This window comes from Stegodyphus dumicola, chromosome X2 (genome assembly GCF_044657685.1).
Source record: "Stegodyphus dumicola isolate Sdum_Otavi_A_Nest chromosome X2, ASM4465768v1".
In the NCBI taxonomy this organism is placed as follows: domain Eukaryota; kingdom Metazoa; phylum Arthropoda; class Arachnida; order Araneae; family Eresidae; genus Stegodyphus; species Stegodyphus dumicola.
In genome coordinates, this window is record NC_140781.1 from 48,150,935 (window position 1) to 48,170,118 (window position 19,184).

A 19,184-nucleotide genomic window follows, 5' to 3' on the forward strand; every position below is an offset into this window, starting at 1 on the left:
CCAATTAAATCAGTGATTTGTTTGTGATTGGCTTTAATATTTTACACTTTAGGTATATATATATAGTGTTATATTTTAAATGGGTTCAAATACCCAAAACGCATAATTTCGCATTGCGATTTGGCAGCAGCTTACGTAATGCAGAGAAAAAAATTATGTCAGTGGAGATGCTTTGAAATTCTTGTACTTATATTAAAATAAAGAAGTTGTAATGGAGTTTTAGGTTCAGTTTCTTTTCTACTCCAGAGTAACATCTTGCAGTCACGTTCATTGTTCAAAACAATTGGGGGATATTGTTAGTTCGGTATGAAATAACCATATTATTGACAACCTTTTTAACAAAAGGAAATAGATGGGCTTTTGCCAATTAAGTCAGTAATTTGTTTCTGATTGTCTGACTATTTTACACTTTAGGTGTGTATATATATATGAAACGGCTTACATCATACCCATAAAGAATTTTAAATTCTGTACTGTACAGAATCAACTTAAAATGTACTTATTAAATAATAAATGTACTTAAAATGTACAAAAATAATAAATGTACTTAAAATGTACATTTATTATTTTGAAGTGGGGATTATTTTTAAAATAGGTTTAAATACACAAAACACATTATTTTACATTGCGATTTTGGAAGAGCTTCTGCAATGCGGAGGAAAAAATGATATCATTGGAAATGATTTGAAAGTGTTGTACTTTATTAAAATAATGAAATTGATGAGCTATTGCCAATTAAGTCAGTGGTTTGTTTGTGATTGTCTTTTATATTTTACGCTTTAGTCATGTATAGTGTCTCAAAAAAGTGATGGGACACTTGTGCTTTACAAAAGGAAACTGTAATAAAATAAATTAAAAAAACATAAAAATTTTTTGTGGGTGTGTTTCATACTTAAATTTAGTAACAATTATTACATAACATACATTTTCTCAAAATATTAAAATATTAATTTAATAAAAATACAATTGTTTAGAACGGAGCAAAAAATGGCTCACATAAGTGATGGGACACTTACTTTTCCATCAAATATTTATCCAAAACATTTACTTTTTAAAAGGTTTTAATATTTTGTTGGATTTCCTTTTACTTTTAAAACATGATTTAATCTTCTTGGATGAATTCGATTAATTTTTTTTGTGATTTCTGGAGTGATTTTACCCCATTTGTCTTGAAGCACCGATTTTAATTGTTGTTTTGAAGAAATGGTGTGTTTGCGAATTCTTGATTCCAATTCTTGCCAAATATTCTCTATGGGATTTAAGTTTGGAGATTGTGGTGGTGTTTTTATTACTTCAGAACAGTTATACAGCAGCCAGAGTCTAATGTTCAAAGCAGTGTGCGTGGGGTCATTGTCCTGGCAGAATTTAAAATCATCATGAAGGTTCAATTTTCGCACTGAAGATTTCAAATTTTGATTTAAAATGTCAATATACTTGTACTGATTCATTATACTGTCAATAAAAACAAGAGTACCAACTCCAGCGGACGACATACACCCCCATACAATAACTCCTCCTCCACCATGTTTTACTGTTGGCACCAAGTTCTGTTTCGAAATTCTTCCCTGGGTTTTCTCCACACTAAGATTCTACCATCAGAACCAAATACAGTAAACTCTCGCTACAACGATACCCGATACAACAATAACTCCCTCTACTACAATAATGTTTTGTGGTCCCGGTGATTTTGCATATAAACTAATGTTAATCTCCCCTCAATATTGCTATATTCTCCAGAACAATAAACCTCTGTAAAACAATTTTTTCAATCTAAATTTCAGTATTATTTTCTCCCTTTATAATAATATTTTGATTTTCAAATGCTTTTTTTTTTTTTTTTTTTTTTCCGTTTTCTTTTATTATTTTTTGTCTATTAAGACTCATTGTGGATATTCAACTTATCCCTGAATAAATAGCTATTGTTCAGATTTCAAAACAGATGAAGACCACCCTTTTGGGAATTGGAGTGGGTGGGGGGTGAAGTGTAAATGTATGCCTAGTCTCATTTCCCAGTAAGCTTTGGAATTCTGATAAGGTTTAAGGACATCTAGACCTGTCTGGTCACCTTGTGACAGAACAAGTGCCCTTTGTTAGAGAAACGAGGAGATAGAGGCAGGGTGTTGTTAAGTGATGTACTGAAATGTGAGTTCAAAGTTTGTTTTATGGTCTTTAACGATTTTGAGTTCTACGCAAAACATTTGGTTTAAACTTTTCTTTCTTTCACGCGATATTGTTCCCTCAGATGGCAGGGCGAAAGCAACTATCTTTTCGAGATAAACTGAACATTATCAATGATATTGATGAGGGAATGAAGCAGATTGATGCGGCTGAGAAACATGGATTATCGCAATCTACAGTTGCAACGTTCCTAAAGAAGAGAAAGCAAATCGAAGATGCTGTAACTTCAAATGAAATTAACCCAGAGCGAAAACGACTGAAAGTTGTGACAAATGAAAACATTGATGCTGCTGTTTTAAAATGGTTTCAAGAGATGAGAGCAACAAATGTCCCAATAAATGGACCTTTATTATTTTATTATGTGCAATAGCACGGAAATTTGCAGCAATGCTAGGGAACGAAACTTTCAAAGCTAGCAATGGTTGGTTAATGCATTTTCGAGATTGTCGTGGAATAACTTTCGAAGAAGTTCACGGAGAGAAAAAGTCAGCCCCGATAAACGACGCAAATGAATGGCGGCAAAACAAGATGAAAGAAATCTTAGAAAAGTATGCTCCAGAAGATATTTATAATGCAGATGAAGCTGGGCTGTTTTTCCAACTTCTACCCGATCGAACATTGGCATTCAAGGGTGAAAAGTGTTATGGAGGGAAGAAATCAAAGCAGAGACTGACTGTTCTTCTGTGTACAAATAGCAAAGGAATGCATAGAATACAACCTCTCGTCATTGGTAAATCATTGAAGCCAAGGTGCTTTAAGAACGTGAAAAGTCTTCCCGTGGAGTATAAAGCAAATAAGAAGGCTTGGATGACGTCTAAATTTTTTTCTGAATGGTTACAGAAGTTAGACAATGAAATGAAGAAGAGAAAGAAAAAAATCGTTTTGTTGATAGATAACTGCGGTGCTCACACGTCATTTCCAAAGCTACAAAATATCGAAATCGCTTTTTTCCCTGCCAATTGCACTTCAATTTCACAGCCTCTTGATATGGGCATAATTAAGTGCTTCAAAGGATATTACAGAAAACGGTTGGTGGATTCCATACTTGTAAACTTTGAAAATAAAGTAGAAGACCCATTCAAAGCTGTAAATGTCAAGAAAGCGTGTGACAATATTGCTGGAATTTGGTGGGAAATAACAGAAAAAACCATTCGGAATTGCTGGAAAAAGGCCGGTCTTTGTGTTATGGAAGATAAGAAATCTGATAATGATGAAAATTCCATAGACAATGATCTCTCAGATGATCAAGAATGTGTTTTGCACATCAAAAAATCCGTATCCCAACTTGAGGAAACAAGTGGTAAAAAGTTTGGAATTAGTATAGAAGACTATTTAACAGCAGATGATGATCGTATGGTTTTCGCAGGAGTTACTGATGAAGATATTCTCTCTGAAATTACTGATGAGATAGGAAACAATGATGATGATGATGATAATACAGGTCCATCGCAGTCCTTATTGTCATCCCAGGAAGCTCTTCAATCTGTGAATTCTCTACGGACATTTTTTTCAAGCCTTCCATCGACAAATGAAGAACATTTTCATGCACTAGACTCAATGCATACAGTATTGGTGAACTTAACAGTTAAAAAAATCAATAAACAAATAAAAATATTGGATTATTTTCAATAAAAAGTGTTTTCAGGTATGTGAATATTTCTGTGCTTATTTTCTGAATTTATCTTATTTATTTATTTTTTTAGTATTTAAATCACTATTATTAGTATTTTACAAATTAATTTCTTCTAAATATAGACTTAAAAGTAGTATGTTATGCACCTTAAACTAATAATAATAATTAAAAAAAAACTCTTATTAAATGCTCAAAATATGTTAGCCCTCGATATAACAATATGCCTTTCTACAACAATATATTTATTTGGTCCCTAAAATATTGTTGTAACGAGGTTTCACTGTATATTAAATTTACTCTCATCAGGAAATATAAATTCATTCCAGTAATCAGAATTCTTATTTATGTTGGATTTTGTGAAAGCCAGTCTGAGTTTTCTATTCTTTTCACTTACGAAGAATTTTTTCCCGGCTGCTCTACCGTGATAATCCAGCAGATCGAATTAATGTTCTAATATTCTCAGGATTAACAATTACTCCATATAATGCTTGTAAATCAGCAGCAACTTTAGGAGCACTCATTCTTGGATTTTTTTTAATATTTCGAACGATAATTCACTTTATTCCATTGGATAGCTTTGATGGTCGGCCAGGTCTTCTTTTATCCTGAATAATATGATTCTTTTTATATCGTTTAATGATATTGTAAACTGTTGAATGACTCAAGTTAACTGTTTCAGGAGTTTCTCTAATAGATTTTTCACGTTCAATATGCAAATTAATAACTAATTTTCGAATTTCAGGCAAAGTTTCTTTTCGTTTAGCATTCATGGCTGCACAGAGCTAAAAAGCACGAAAATTCCAAAACAAACTGGAGAGAAATACTGCAGATGATTCTATAAATTATTGCCAATTGCTTTTGAGTAAAATCAAAAACCCCAAAAAATATTTTTATTGTAGTACGTAGTAGTATCTAATGGTGTCCCATCACTTATGTGAGCCATTTTTTGCTCCGTTTCAAACAATTATATTTTTATTAAATTAATATTTTAATATTTTGAGAAAAATGTATGTTATGTAATAATTGTTACTAAATTTAAGTATGAAACACACCCACAAAAAATTTTTACATGTTTTTTTAATTAATTTTATTACAGTTTCCTTTTGTAAAGCACAAGTGTCCCATCACATTTTTGAGACACTGTATATGAAACGGGTTCCATCATATCTCTAAAGTATTTTAAAATCTGTACTGTACAGAATCAACTTAAAATTTACTTATCATTCCTTATTTTGAAATGGGTGTTATTTTTTAAATGGGCTCAAATACCAAAAATGCATGTTTGTTGCAGAACTCTTACATCAAACTTTGTATAAGTATTTTCAGATTTTCTGCTAAATGTAATTATTATAAGAATTTTTCTAATATTTTTTGTTTAAAATTAACTTTCAATAATAGAGTGTGATTCAAATTAACCTGTGTGTTATCCAATTTATACGAGAATATTAGAGCTATATTTAACACAATGTATATCTTTTATTTTATGAATGAATAAGAATTCTTTTTCGATTTAGTTTGGTGGATGAATACAAATTCACGAAAATGCTTACATTCTGTAACTGGTTTGCAGAATCAAATATTGCAGCAGGGCCTGGGTCATCAAAATACTTTCTCTTCATTTTTGTCTTAGGTAGCTGTTTCATGTTTCACATAATTTTTAATAATTAGTTGTGTAAAACGAGGATGTATGGGTAAATCCTTTCTGAAAGTTAAGAGCCTCATATTAAATGCCAGGTTTATTTACTTTGCTGTGCATTTGCATTTATTATTATTGCCTTTTAGAATGCAGAAATGAAATTCTGATGCATGAGTTACTGTCATAAGATTCATACTTGCCACAAATATGGCAAATTTCATGTGTTAAGAACTTTTAATCTAGTCCATTAGATGCAGTTTCACAGCATTTGTTAGTTACTAGTCTTATTCTCATTACTCACTTTACGTGAACCTCTCAGAAATAACAATGATAAAAAACATAACATTTTATCAGATTTCAAGTTTGGCAGCTAAGATTTCGAATCTGTATTTTCCTTCCTATTTTAAATTAAAGCTGTTTAAATTTTGAATGTTTAAAATACTTTCATTTAAATACTAAAAGGTCAATTCTTTATTACTAGACCATCAGTTGCCAAAAAATTGGTATACCATTCTAATTCTGAAATTCCCACCCCTCCAGTAGCCGGCACTTACCTATAACGGCATTGGTCACTACTAAGGCCAGAATTAGTGGCCATTTTATTGTGGAGGCACACAGTAGGCAATCACCACTGCCTTCCTGTGAAGGGACAGACAATTTTCCATCCATGCCTTCTCTGGGATTCGAACCTGGGCCCTTCGGTATCACAGTCAAGCTTCCGTAACCACTATACCATCTGGGCGCCTTTTAAGATCCTTTATTAGAACACAAAATTGAAGAAATATGGACTTCTTAATGTGTGAGAGTATTCTGTTGGCAACGAATACTTAATTCCTGGAAAGAGAACCATCATTTTGTTATAATAAGGTGTACCATTTCGATGTTCCACAGGTTGTAACATGTTATGTCATATGTATTTGATAATATCAACATCTGGCAACATATATTGCCTTCGGAGGATTTCAAACTCACATGAGTATTCTTTCTGTAATTTATAATGTAGCATCTGTAGGCTCATGTGAATGCGCATTGCCCTTTTAGATGAAAAGAGGACCATCTGATTTAATCCAGGGCATGCAAAGTATAATTTATGAGGAAGGATGCGCAAGTGGAATTAACTTGTCAGGCAGGTTACTTTTATAAATTAACCGTGCAACAACCTTGTGTTTGGCATAGATTTAAAACAAGGTCTTCCTATATTAGGAGTAAAGAAGTGTGCAATATAAAAAAGCGACTGTTGCCTTTATACCTAAAAGGAGTTAAGTGAGCGAGAAGGTAGCTCCATTTGTTGGCAGTAGTAGTAATGAAAATTGAAAAATGATGTAAATAAAATTTTGAATAGGTTAAGAAGGAGTTGATTGGAATTCAAGTCATTAACTAAAGAAGATAAAACTTTGTGAATATGAACAGCTTGGAGAACTTTCAATTCACGAACATAACAAGCTTTTTTGTGAAATTGATTTTCTTGAAAATTTTCACATTCACAAAGAATTTTGTTTGTTTGTATGTATTGATAGTATTTGTTTATAAAGCATAATTTTAAGTTTTAATATTTGGGTAACATTGATATTAAATTGTAAAAAGAATGAGTTAAAAATGTATCTGGAAGAGAGAGTTTTTTTTTCATTATTATGGTTTGGTAGAATGTGGTAAGATTTTTTATGTCTGATTTTCTTTAATAAAGTTTTCTTTTTGTATATTGCCATAATGTATTTTTGTTAGAAGTGGATGATTCTTTTGAGAATGTTATATATATGCCAATCTTAAAAAAAAAACCAACATTTGGTAGCAGAGCATGGTTGCCCCTTCTGTTAATAAACTTTCAGATAGAACATTGATGTTGTTTAGGCTTAACAAAATAGCCAATTTCTCTAAGAGATAAATTAGACTTGTATTATAATTAGTGAATATAAATTAGAAAATATGGCATATAATATGATAAATTTGAGTCATATAGAAAAATTAAGTGACGATAATTATCTTATTTGGGCCAACAGAGTTGAAAGTGAATTAAGAAGTTTAAAGATATGGAGAAGTGTGATAGAAGCTGATGAAACGTATAAAAAGGATGATGTTAATTTCAAAAATGAAATAAAAACTTGGGAAATATGGGATGATAATAACGCGATAGCAAGAAATATAATGAATCAAACTATGACAGCTCCACAAGCGTTAAAATATGCGAATGAAAAGAACGCAAAGAAGTTATGGGAGAAAATCAAAAATGAAATGGCTGCAAGAACAGAAGATATTCAAATCAAATGCAGAATAGAATTAGCTCAACTGAAAATGAGTCAAAATGAATCAGTAGATGATTATATGAATAGAGCTGTTATTCTGAAAAGTAAAAGTATTCAAGTTGAAGATGAAATAAGAGATAAAGAATTAATTTACTTCATACTTCATACTAGAAGAACTTAGAAAGGAATTTGAATTTGATGTTAAAATTATTAAAAGCAATAAAGAGAAAGATCTAGCTTCAATTAGACAAGCTTTAAAAGAAACAGAAGGAAAAAATAAACAAAGAGGAAAAGAAATAGAAGTAAGTTCTAAGGCAAACAAAAACTGGATAAAATCGAAATATGAAAGAAGATGCTTTAATTGTGGAAAATTAGGACATTTAATAAAAGAATGTCGAAATAATAATAATAGTATAAAGTGCTTTTGATGTGGAAAATTCGGCCACAAATCAACTGAATGTGAAATGAAAACTAAACAAGAACACCAACAGCAGAGAAATGTAACAAATAAAACTTATAGAATGTGAAGCAAGGAAAGAGAATATGAATCAGCTACATGCTTATTTGAAGTATCTAAGAAAATAGAAAGCTCATATCTTAATCAAGATAGAAATGATGGAAAGAATAAAATAAATAAACAAGAGAATAGAAAAATTAAATGGATTATTGATTCAGGAGCCACATCTCACATGGCAACTAATAAAGAAATATTTACTAATTTTAAAGATGAAGAACGACAAATAATGACGGCTGAAAAAGGGGCCATGATCAAATCAGTTGGTATTGGTAACATTAAAATGCAAACTGATAGAAATAAGAACATCTTGAGAGTAGAAAATGTTCTGCAAGTACCGAATTTAAGTGAAAATCTTCTGTCAGTATCAAAAATTGTAGATCATGATTTAAAAGTAATTTTTACCAAAAATAAAGCAGAAGTGATCAATAAACAGGGAAACATTCTATATATAGCTAACAGAAATGGAAATAAATTTGAAGTTGAAGGAAATATTGTTGAAGAAGCTAAAATTAGTTATGTTAATGATGTACTATGGCATCAGAGACTAGGTCATATAAATTATCAAAGGCTCATAGAAATGAAAAAACACTCATCGGTCATTGGATTAGAAAATGTAAAAATTTCTGAAAACAATTGTGAACCTTGTACATTAGGTAAAATAACACGAACATCTTATAAAAGTGTGAAATTTAAGCAATCTGAAGATATTTTAGAATTATGGCACATAGATTTAGTTGGACCAATTGAGAAATCAATAGATGGAAGTTGTTATTTTTTAACAGTGGTAGATGATTACAGTAATTTCATATTTGTGATAACAATTGAGAAGAAGAGTGAAACTTCAGAAGCTCTAATCAAACTTATCATTCAAGAAGAAAGACAAACAGGAAAGAAACTAAAAAGAATTCGTAGTGATAATGGTAGTGAGTTTTTAGCTAAAAATATAAAAGAATTTTTTGAAAAAATGGGAATTAAACATGAACTTACAACCCCTTATACTCCGGAAAGTAATGGAAAAGCTGAACGTTTTAATCGCACTATAATTGAATCTGCTAGAACTATGTTAATTGATGCAGAATTACCAATAAAATTTTGGTCTGAAAGCATTCAAGTAGCTGTACATGTGAATAACAGGAGTCACAAAAATGATAAAAGGTTTACACCATATGAACTATATAAAGGACGCAAGCCTAACATTACTTATCTTAAAAGATTTGGATGTGAAGCATATGTTCATATAAGATGAGAAAACGTAGAAAGATGGATCTAAAAGCTAAAAAAGGAATTATGATAGGCTAAGCATGAAGAGAAAAGCATACAAAATTTATATCCCTGAACTAAATAAAATTCAAGAAGTGAGAGTTGTAAAATTTGATGAACAGAAACTTGGATCACCTTTACTAAAAGAAAATTATTTAAATTTCGATAAAAATCAAATATTAGAAGAACTTATTATTTTTTATAAGGAACAAACTAATGGAAATGAGAATAATTCAGAAATAACTAACAGATACTATAGAGAAGATAATACAACAGATGAAGAAGCTGAGAAAATTTTGCCATCCAATAGTGATGATGAACACGATGATAACAATTCATTGGAAATGCCAACTGAGTATCCGCAAATAAATGAAGAACCTGGAAATGATAATCATGGAAATTCTGTACAGAAAAGACCAGCGCAAATTACGAAGCCCCCAGAAAAATTAAAAGATTATGTAGTATACAATACAAATGAAGGATTACCTAAGACGTATGATGAAGCTATAGAATCTGCTGAAAGTGAATTCTGGCTACAAGCAATGACAGAAGAATTGAGTTCAATGGAGGCTAATGAAGTCTGGGAATTAGTTGAAAGACCCATCGATAAGAAAGTTATTAAAAACCGCTGGATATTCTCGAAAAGGGATGAAAAGGGTAATTTAGAAACAATTTACAAAGCAAGACTAGTAGCAACCAGATTTAATCAAAGAAAAGGAATTGATTATGAAGATGGATTTAGCCCAGTAATGAGACTTGCAACCTTTAGAACATTACTATCGATTGCAGTTTACAAAAACTACAAAATAAGATTTTTCGATGTAAAAACTGCATATTTAAATGGATACTTGGATAAACCAATTTACATGTAACAACCACCTGGCTTTATATCAGATCCAAACAAAGTATATCTTGTAAACAAAAGTATATATGGATTACCACAATCAGGAAAATGCTGGTATGATGAATTATGTAAAGTTTTTAAAGAAAAGAATTTAACTAGGCTAAAGTCAGATCCGTGTGTTTATATTTATAAAGATAAGATCAAATATCTTTATAAATATACACATAGCAGTATATGTGGATGACTTAATGGTGATTGGAAATTTAAATTCTGAGATAAATGACATCATCTCTCAACTATCTAAATCGTTCACATTACGAGAAGTCACTCAAACACAAAAATTTTTAGGAATAGACATCCGGCAAAAATCTGGAAAACTTAGTCAAGAAAACTATATAACTAAAATCTTAAAAAACTTTGAAATGGATGAATGTAAACCTATCAAGACTGCAGGAATATTGGGTGAAAATCTTGATGACATAGCATCTTCACCACCTGTACCGAAGACAAAATATCAAGAAGCATTAGGTTCATTGATGTACTTAGCAACAGGCACAAGGCCAGACTTAGCTTTTGCAGTAAGTAATTTGTCAAGATATAATCAAGATCCCAGAGAGAAACACTGGAAAGCTGTAAAGAGGATATTTAGATATATTAAAGGAACACAAAATACTTGTTTAGTGTATACTTTAGACAATGGGAAATTAAATGTTACATCAGATGCAAGTTGGTGTACCACTGAAGATGGAAAATCATTTGGAGGTTATTTCATTAAATTAGGCGAAAATTTCATAAATTGGAAGTGCAACAAACAAAGAATAGTTGCTCTATCTACAATGGAAGCTGAACTTTTAGCATTCTGCGAATGTGCATGTGAAGTTAAATAGTATATCTTTTTACTTGAAGAATTGGGTCAAGATGATCTAATGGACAAACCAATAGGAATTAAAACAGACTGTCAAGCATTAATAGATTGGATTAAAAAACCAAAACAAAGTAGCAGTTCAAGGCACATTAATAAAAAATATTTCTTTGTTAAGGATGAATATGAAATGAATCAAATCATTCCTCAGTTTGTGTGTTCACAAAATCAAGAAGCAGATATTTTAACAAAGTATCTACCTAGGGTGAAATTAAAAGATGAACTATTAAAGTATGGACATGACTAACTGATTAAAATTATACCTTTAAATACAAATAAGGGGGGAATTGATAGTATTTGTTTATAAAGCATAATTTTAAGTTTTAATATTTGGGTAACATTGATATTAAATTGTAAAAAGAATGAGTTAAAAATGTATTTGGAAGAGAGAGTTTTTTTTTTTTTTTTCATTATTATGGTTTGGTAGAATGTGGTAAGATTTTTTATGTCTGATTTTCTTTAATAAAGTTTTCTTTTTGTATATTACCATAATGTATTTTTGTTAGAAGTGGATGATTCTTTTGAGAATGTTATATATATATGTCAATCTTAAAAAAACCAACATGTATTAAAGACAAAACTTATTTGCTTATTTCTACACAAACTGTAAATGTAGTTACTAGAATAACTTAATTTTTTTTAGTCTTTCTTTTACTTATGTTATAAAAATGCTAATAATTTATATCCAATTATTTTAGTTCACGTGCACGTACATCATCTTATCCCAGTGTATTCAGTTGTTCGGCTACTAAATCAGTAGAGTACCAAACTGATAATAGCGATGAAGAGAGTACTAAAGAATTCGCGCTGAATCGAAAATCTCGCTATGATATGTGGATGGATGGTCAGAATTTAATGCCTGATGTAGAAAACAAGGATTTTGGAGAAGGTTTTTAAAAAACTTCATTTTTTCTTATTTATTCTTTCTTATTTATATTATTATTATTATTATTATTTATAGTCTAACTTAAAAATTGAAACTGGAAAATAAATAATACTTTTTTATTAAAATAAATAATAATAGTAACCTTGTGTTCCTCTTGTACACTGAATAAATATTTCTATTGCTGACAGAAAACTAGAGCATGAGAATTGCATTGGCTTAACCCTATCAGTAAATGAATTGTAGAAAATCGAATATGCATTGAATATTGCATTTTTTTAAATTTCATTAAAAGAATTCACTATAAATGTTTATTTATTTGCTGTCTCTGCCTATTATTTTATTTAATAAATTTTAAATAAAATAAAATTTGTTTTAAAAAGTTTTGGGAATAGTTTTTCCTTTTAAAAGTTATGAAAATTAAGAAGAAAAATTCAGCACGTGCAATTTAAATTAATGCTTAAACCCAATTATATAGATGCATTTCTTACAATATACAGTAAAACGTAAATGTAGAATAACAGTTATAGTTAAAACAAAACATTTTTTTAAGCTGAATTTCGAACACGTTTTGAAACTAAATCACTGTCTTTGTACGTAACATCTGTAAGAGAGCAAAGTGAAATTAGTTATATCAGGCAGTTTGTACTGTAATGTTTTCGACTGATTACCTCTTGACAAAATTTCAAATCAAATTGATCTAGTAGATGACTTCCACTTACTCTGTACCAACCTAAAATCTCAAAATCATTATGAACTGGAATGAAAAATATATTTCCAGTATCGTTAATTTTTAAAGTTTGCTTGATAAATAATCTTACATTTTCAGATAAATGCAACTGATTGAGACTCATTAATTTATATTAATAATATGATGGATAACTGTAAATAGGAAAAAAGAGGAGGTAGATTAAAAATTTAGTACTTTAACTGCTAAAACTGTAAGAATAATTTCGATAAAATTGTGTAGATAAACATTTCAAATTTACATGTTATGCATAATTATAAAATTGAGCAATGAATAAATGTTAAAATAATGAGTATAATCTACTTTTTCATATAGAAGATAAGTAGAATATTCTAGCAATATAGGCATGCTGATAATTAATTTTATGGCAGTCATCACAGAAATCTACAGATGTAACAGGAATGATGCTCAGAGCTTTATGTGGTGATAGATAATAATGACAAAAGTAACAATTTTCATACTGCATTTGCATGGTGATATGTGAATGTTGAAGCACTGTAAGTATGAAGGATATGGAAGGCAAAAACTTTTCTCATGCGTATTTGCAGGAGGTAGTCTTTGATATTTTCAAAATTTCTTTAAATGGATAACCAGTAACTGCACTACGTGCATCACATTGACTAGATTGGCTTTGCTGAAGATTGTGCCACCAGAATTTGTATCACTGCTGTGAACGTATGTGATATGTTTGGGCATTTTCCAAAGAGTATACTAGCCGCTTTGGCACTGCAGTGATGCCTCTTTTGTATTTGATGGTCATTCATTTGAACAATTCTAATGAATGTGGATACTTATTTCTTGTAAATATGTATAATTAATAATATCTTTTTCACCATCTGCTTTATACTTATTGTATACCAGCATTCACATTCCACCACTTATTTTACTATGAAAGTGCATGCTTTCTTGCCACTTAAGGTTTTGCTATGTTCTTTTTGTCCTTAAAGCACATCATTCCTATTACATCTTGTAGAATCAATAGCAAAACACTTCAGCAAATCTCTTACATAGATAACATAGGCTCACTAGGAAGGCTGTTTGCTGAAGTAGCTCCACTGTTACCTCTGCTGTTAATGCTATTGAAAACTGGTTTTTGTTCTTGAGATTTTCCTAACAATATAGTCTGCTTATGCATGGATTTTTCATAAAAATAACAAAAAAGCATTGATATTGTATATACATATTTTCTTATGCTTGTTAATGTAAATAATGTCTGTGATATGTTTATGTCTTTAAAATATATGCTTTTGCTCTAGTAGAAAATTCAATGAACCCTGTGAAAACAGTTCACTGTAAACCAGCAAACAGGCGGCTGTATGCAGATGAAGAGGACGCAAGATTAAGAGATCAGCGGTATGATTTTAAACAAATGATTTCATACGTATTTGTAATAAAATGCAGATTAATAATATTAATCTTGCCTTCTTTAAAGTATTGCAGAATATTTGTAATGTAAATTTGTGTATAGAGTGGACCATCAATATAAATATAAATTTTAATAAAATGGGATATTTGGCAATTTTTCAAAATGCTGCATATAGTGATGCAGTTAAAAAGCTTTCACTAAAAACATAAATAATATTTCTGCCCTGTTGAACATAACTTAATGCGGTTTTAAAAAGTGATATGTTTCCTGGAAAAGTCATATGTTTATACCCTTATATTACCCCTTATAATTATATTATATATGTTAACCCTTATAAATAATTGTGTATATTACTGCAACCCCACTGCATGAACTGCATCTGGAGCTTATGTGTGTGTATATCTATCTGTATATGTGCTTTGTGTGTCTACCCGGCACTACAGAGACCTGTCCTAACTGAGGAGCCCTCATATTAGTTAGGGTGGGAGTTGGCAGCCCAAGTTCCACAAGAAGTAGAAGTGCGCAAATCATGCTACTGACTTAGGACCCCAATTCAGGAGACCAGAATTTTATTCTATAACAAATGCTAAACCTCAAATGCATAGGTTCACCACTACCGTTTTCTCATGTATCACACTTGTGGGAAATAGGAGTGCCTGAAGATCTGATTGGTCGTAAATATAGTCCGACCAATACTATGTGGGCTGCACCACCCTAGAAGAATTGCATGCAACTAAGTAGACAGCAGAATTGCCCCTGCATCCATACAGATATCTCCAATCCCGGGACTTTTCCCTTACTCCCTCTCTGTCTCTATATGTATATGTGTAATAGTTTGGGAATCGTACAATGGTAGAACTGATTCATTTTTCAGTAAAGGCCAGAGTGCAAATGGAATTAGAAGGTAGCAGAGATACTAATGGCATGGTAGGCTGGAAGCTATACTAAGTAAAACTGGCATGATAATTTTAACACATATTATTTCTGAACATACACAATTTTTGGAAACCCATTTTTTAGACATTGCTTAATACAATTTGCAATCACAGTTTTAGAGCAAAATATGAAAAATTTAATAAGAGTAAACAGATGATAGCTAGGTAAGAGCAGAGGAGAAATATATGCATATTATACAACAGGACGTATAAATAAGGTCGGAGTACATTGTTTGAATTTTGCATTGGGATTTGGCAAGAACTTCCACAATGCAGCGAAAAAATAATGTCAGTGGAGATCCTTTGAAAGTGTTGTACTTATAATTAAAATAAAGAAATTAATGAGCTATTGCCAATTATGTCAGTGATTTGTTTTTGATTGACATTCATATTTTACACATTGGGTATATGTGTATATATATCTACACAAGTGACATTCATATTTTACACATTGGGTATATGTGTGCGTATATATATATATATAAACCACTTGAAATCTAGTTTTAATAAATTTAGAATATTATAATAAATTTTTTTCTTTAAATATAACATTTATATATAAAAAATTTTCATAATCTAAATTAAAATTAAATTTTACTTCAAAAACTTTTCAATTTTTACATTCCTTAATAATTTGCGACATTTTTTCACATGTTGTTACAGTTTGAGTTTTACAATTTTTTACAAATTGTTTTTACACATTTTTGCAACAGAACACACATTTTACATTACTTAGTTTACAGAGTAGGTTTTTTTTTTAATTGATCACAGATAGCAGCTTTACGCTCAACTTAATCGTACATTAGCACCCTCTATTTAAAGTTTGCAAAACACTACTTACATCACTTAGATTGGCGATGATTCTCCACTCCCTAACAACAAACTAGTTGGTAAGTTAAATTAAAACTTACTATTTACTTGTCTTTTTAGTATTATTTAAGTATAATTTATATATGTTTTTTATAGATGATGTCTAGTTTCTTTTGATTTATATGCAAAATTCATGTAGGTTAAGTTTCTAAACTTCTTTGGTTTTCTACTCTTATTTTTTTATTTTATTCTTGTCTTTTAATTGATCATTTCACAAAATTCCACTTGTTTAAATTTTTTTTTTCTAATTCACCACATTTCGTATTACTTTTGGTTTGACTTTTACTCTTGCCTACATGAATAATGAAACACGAATTGAATGATTAAAGAGTTAGGTTTGGAGGCAACTTCCCCTTGATAAGTCTGTCTCCTCCCTGCTCAACAATCATTCACTTATGCATTTTTCTAACTATTTTTTAGGATTAAATAATTTTTAGAATTTTATATTTATTCATGAATTTGATACTTGATTTACATATGCTCTCCGAATTTAAATGATATTGTAGATTAGTTCGCAACAACATTAATCATTTATTTATTTGCATTAAATTTAATTTAAATTAACTTTAAATATGCCTTTAATTTGGTTTTTATGAATACAGAATGTTTGCTAAATTCGAATTTCATTCATTGCAGCAATGGTGCAAGAGAATTATTTAAAATTAAATTGAACATTACTTTATTCTTTTGAAGCAATATATATATATATATTTTATGAAACAGGTACATCATATCTGTACCCAGAATTTTGAATTCTGTACTGTACACAATCAACTTAAAATTTATTTACCACTCCTTATTTTAAAGTGGGTATTATTTTTTAAATGGATTCAAATACCCAAACTGTGTAATTTCGCATTGCGATTTGACAATAGCTTCTGCAATACGAAAAAAATAATGTCAATGCAGATCATTTGAAAGTTCTGTACTTATAATTAAAATAAAGAAATCAATGAGCTATTGCCCTTTAAGTTAGTGATTTGTTTGTGATTGTCATTCATTTTATGTATATATGTATGAAAGAACTTATGTGATATCTCTGAAAACGAATTTTGAATTCTGTACTGTACGCATTCAACTTAAAAGTTATTTAGCATTCATTATTTTAAAGTGGGTTTTATTTTTTTAAAATGGTTTCAAATACCGAAAACGCAGAATTTGCATTGCGATTTGGCAAGAGCTTCCTCAAAACAGAGAAAAAAGTTATCTCAGTGGAGATGCTGGTGAATGTGTTGCAATTATATTAAAATAATGAAATTGATGGGCTATTGCCAATTAAGTCTGTGACTTGCGTGTGATTGACTTTCACATTGTACGCTTTAGGTATATATATGAAACGGTTTACATCATATCTGTAAAGAAAGTGTTAGTTAGGAAAGAGGGGATTGGAGTTGAAGTCTTAACTGAAGATAAATTTTGTGAATATGAAAAGCTTGAAGAAATCCCGATTTTGAACATAAGAAGCTTCTTTGTGAATTTAATTTTCTTGAAAATTTTCACATTCACAAAGATATTTGTATGTATGTATTAAAGACATTACTTGTTTACTTATTTCTGCACCAAACTGGAAATGTTCCTCTAGAATAAGTTAGATTTTTTTGTAGTCTTTCTTTTATTTATTTTATAAAAAAAATGCTAATAGTTAATATTCAATTATTTTAGTTTACATGGACATAAATTATCTTATCCCAGTGTATTCAGTCGTTTGGGTACTAAATTCACCGAAGATGAAGAGTGCCAAATTGATATTAGTGATGAAGAGAGTGCTGATGAATTCACGCTGAATCAAAGGTTTCTCTGCGAAAGGTGGATCAGTGCTCAGAATTTTATGCCTGATGTAAAAAAGAGATCTGGAGAAGGTTTTTAAAAAACTTCATTTTTTCTTATTTATTAGAGTCTAACTTAAAAATTTAACTAGAAAAAAATACTTTTTTTATTAAAATAGTAATCTTGTGTTTCTCTTGTACACTGAATAAATGTTAGTGTTGCTGACAGAAAACTAGAGCATGAGAATAAATACTTTCCACTAGAAATATTTTGCATTGGCATCCCTATCAGTAAAGGAATTGTAGAAATTCGAATCTGCATTGTATACCGCATTTTTTTATTCCACTAAAAGGATAAATTAAAAATATTTATTTATTTGCTGTCTCTGCCTATTATTTTATTTAATAATTTTTAAATAAAATAAAATGCCCAATTTTAAACATCAATTTTAACGTTTTTAGGAATATTTTTCCTTTTAGAAAGTATGAAAATAAACAACAAAAAAATTTTTTAAAAATTGAGCAGGTGAAGTTCAAATTAATGCTTAACCCCAATTATATAGATGCATTTCTTACAATATACAGTAAGATATAAATATGGAAAACAGTTATAGTTAAAATAACACACTTCTGAATTTGGAATGAGTTTTGAAATTAAATCCCTATCTTTGAATGTAACATCTGTAAGAGAGCAATGGGAAATTAGTTATATAAGGCAATTTGTGCTGTGATGTTTGTCGATTAATTACCTCCTGAGGAAATTTCAAATCAAATTAATCTGGTAGATGACCTCCACTTGCTCTATACCATCCTAACATCTCTAAATTATTATGTACTCGAAGAACTGCAATGGAAAATATATTTCCAGTATCGTTATTCTGTGTTAAATTTTTAAAGTTTACTTGATAAATAATCTTGCATTTTAAGTTAAATGCAACTGATTGAAATCCCTTACCTTATATTCATAATATGATGGATAACTCTAAATAGGAAAAAGAGCGGACAGATTCAAAATTTAGTCCATTGACTGCTGAAACTGTAAGAATAGTTTCAGTAAAACTTTGTGGATGAACGTTTTAATTTGACAGGTTATGCATAATTATAAAAGTCAGCTATAAATAAATATTACAATAATGAGTATAATCTACTTTTCCATATAGAAGATAAATAGATATTCCAGCATTATAGGCATGCTGATAATTAATTTTATGGCAGTTCATCACAGAACTCTACAGATGTAACAGAAATGATGGTCAGAGTTTTATGTGGTGATAGATAATAATGACAAAAGTAACAACTTTCATACTGCATATTGTGTGATATATGAATGCTAAAGCACCGTAAGTATGGAGAGTATGGAAGGCAAAAACGTTTGTCGTGGACGTT

The 19,184-nt window shown here is 30.1% G+C and overlaps 1 protein-coding gene across 8 annotated transcripts in view; it reads left to right on the plus strand.

Annotated features, from left to right (window-relative positions):
- The window catches only part of LOC118197781 (uncharacterized), a 120,993-nt gene that overhangs the window by 83,642 nt on the left and 18,167 nt on the right, over positions 1 to 19,184 (plus strand). For 7 of the 8 annotated variants that reach the window (XM_085809900.1, XM_035369346.2, XM_085809899.1 and 4 more), the window contains 3 exons: positions 11,929 to 12,119; positions 14,118 to 14,214; positions 17,695 to 17,891. In XM_085809900.1, coding sequence (XP_085666026.1) covers positions 11,929 to 12,119; positions 14,118 to 14,214; positions 17,695 to 17,891 — 485 coding nt within the window. The remainder of the gene's footprint in view (positions 1 to 11,928; positions 12,120 to 14,117; positions 14,215 to 17,694; positions 17,892 to 19,184) is intronic. The other variant, XM_035369357.2, reaches the window with a different exon arrangement.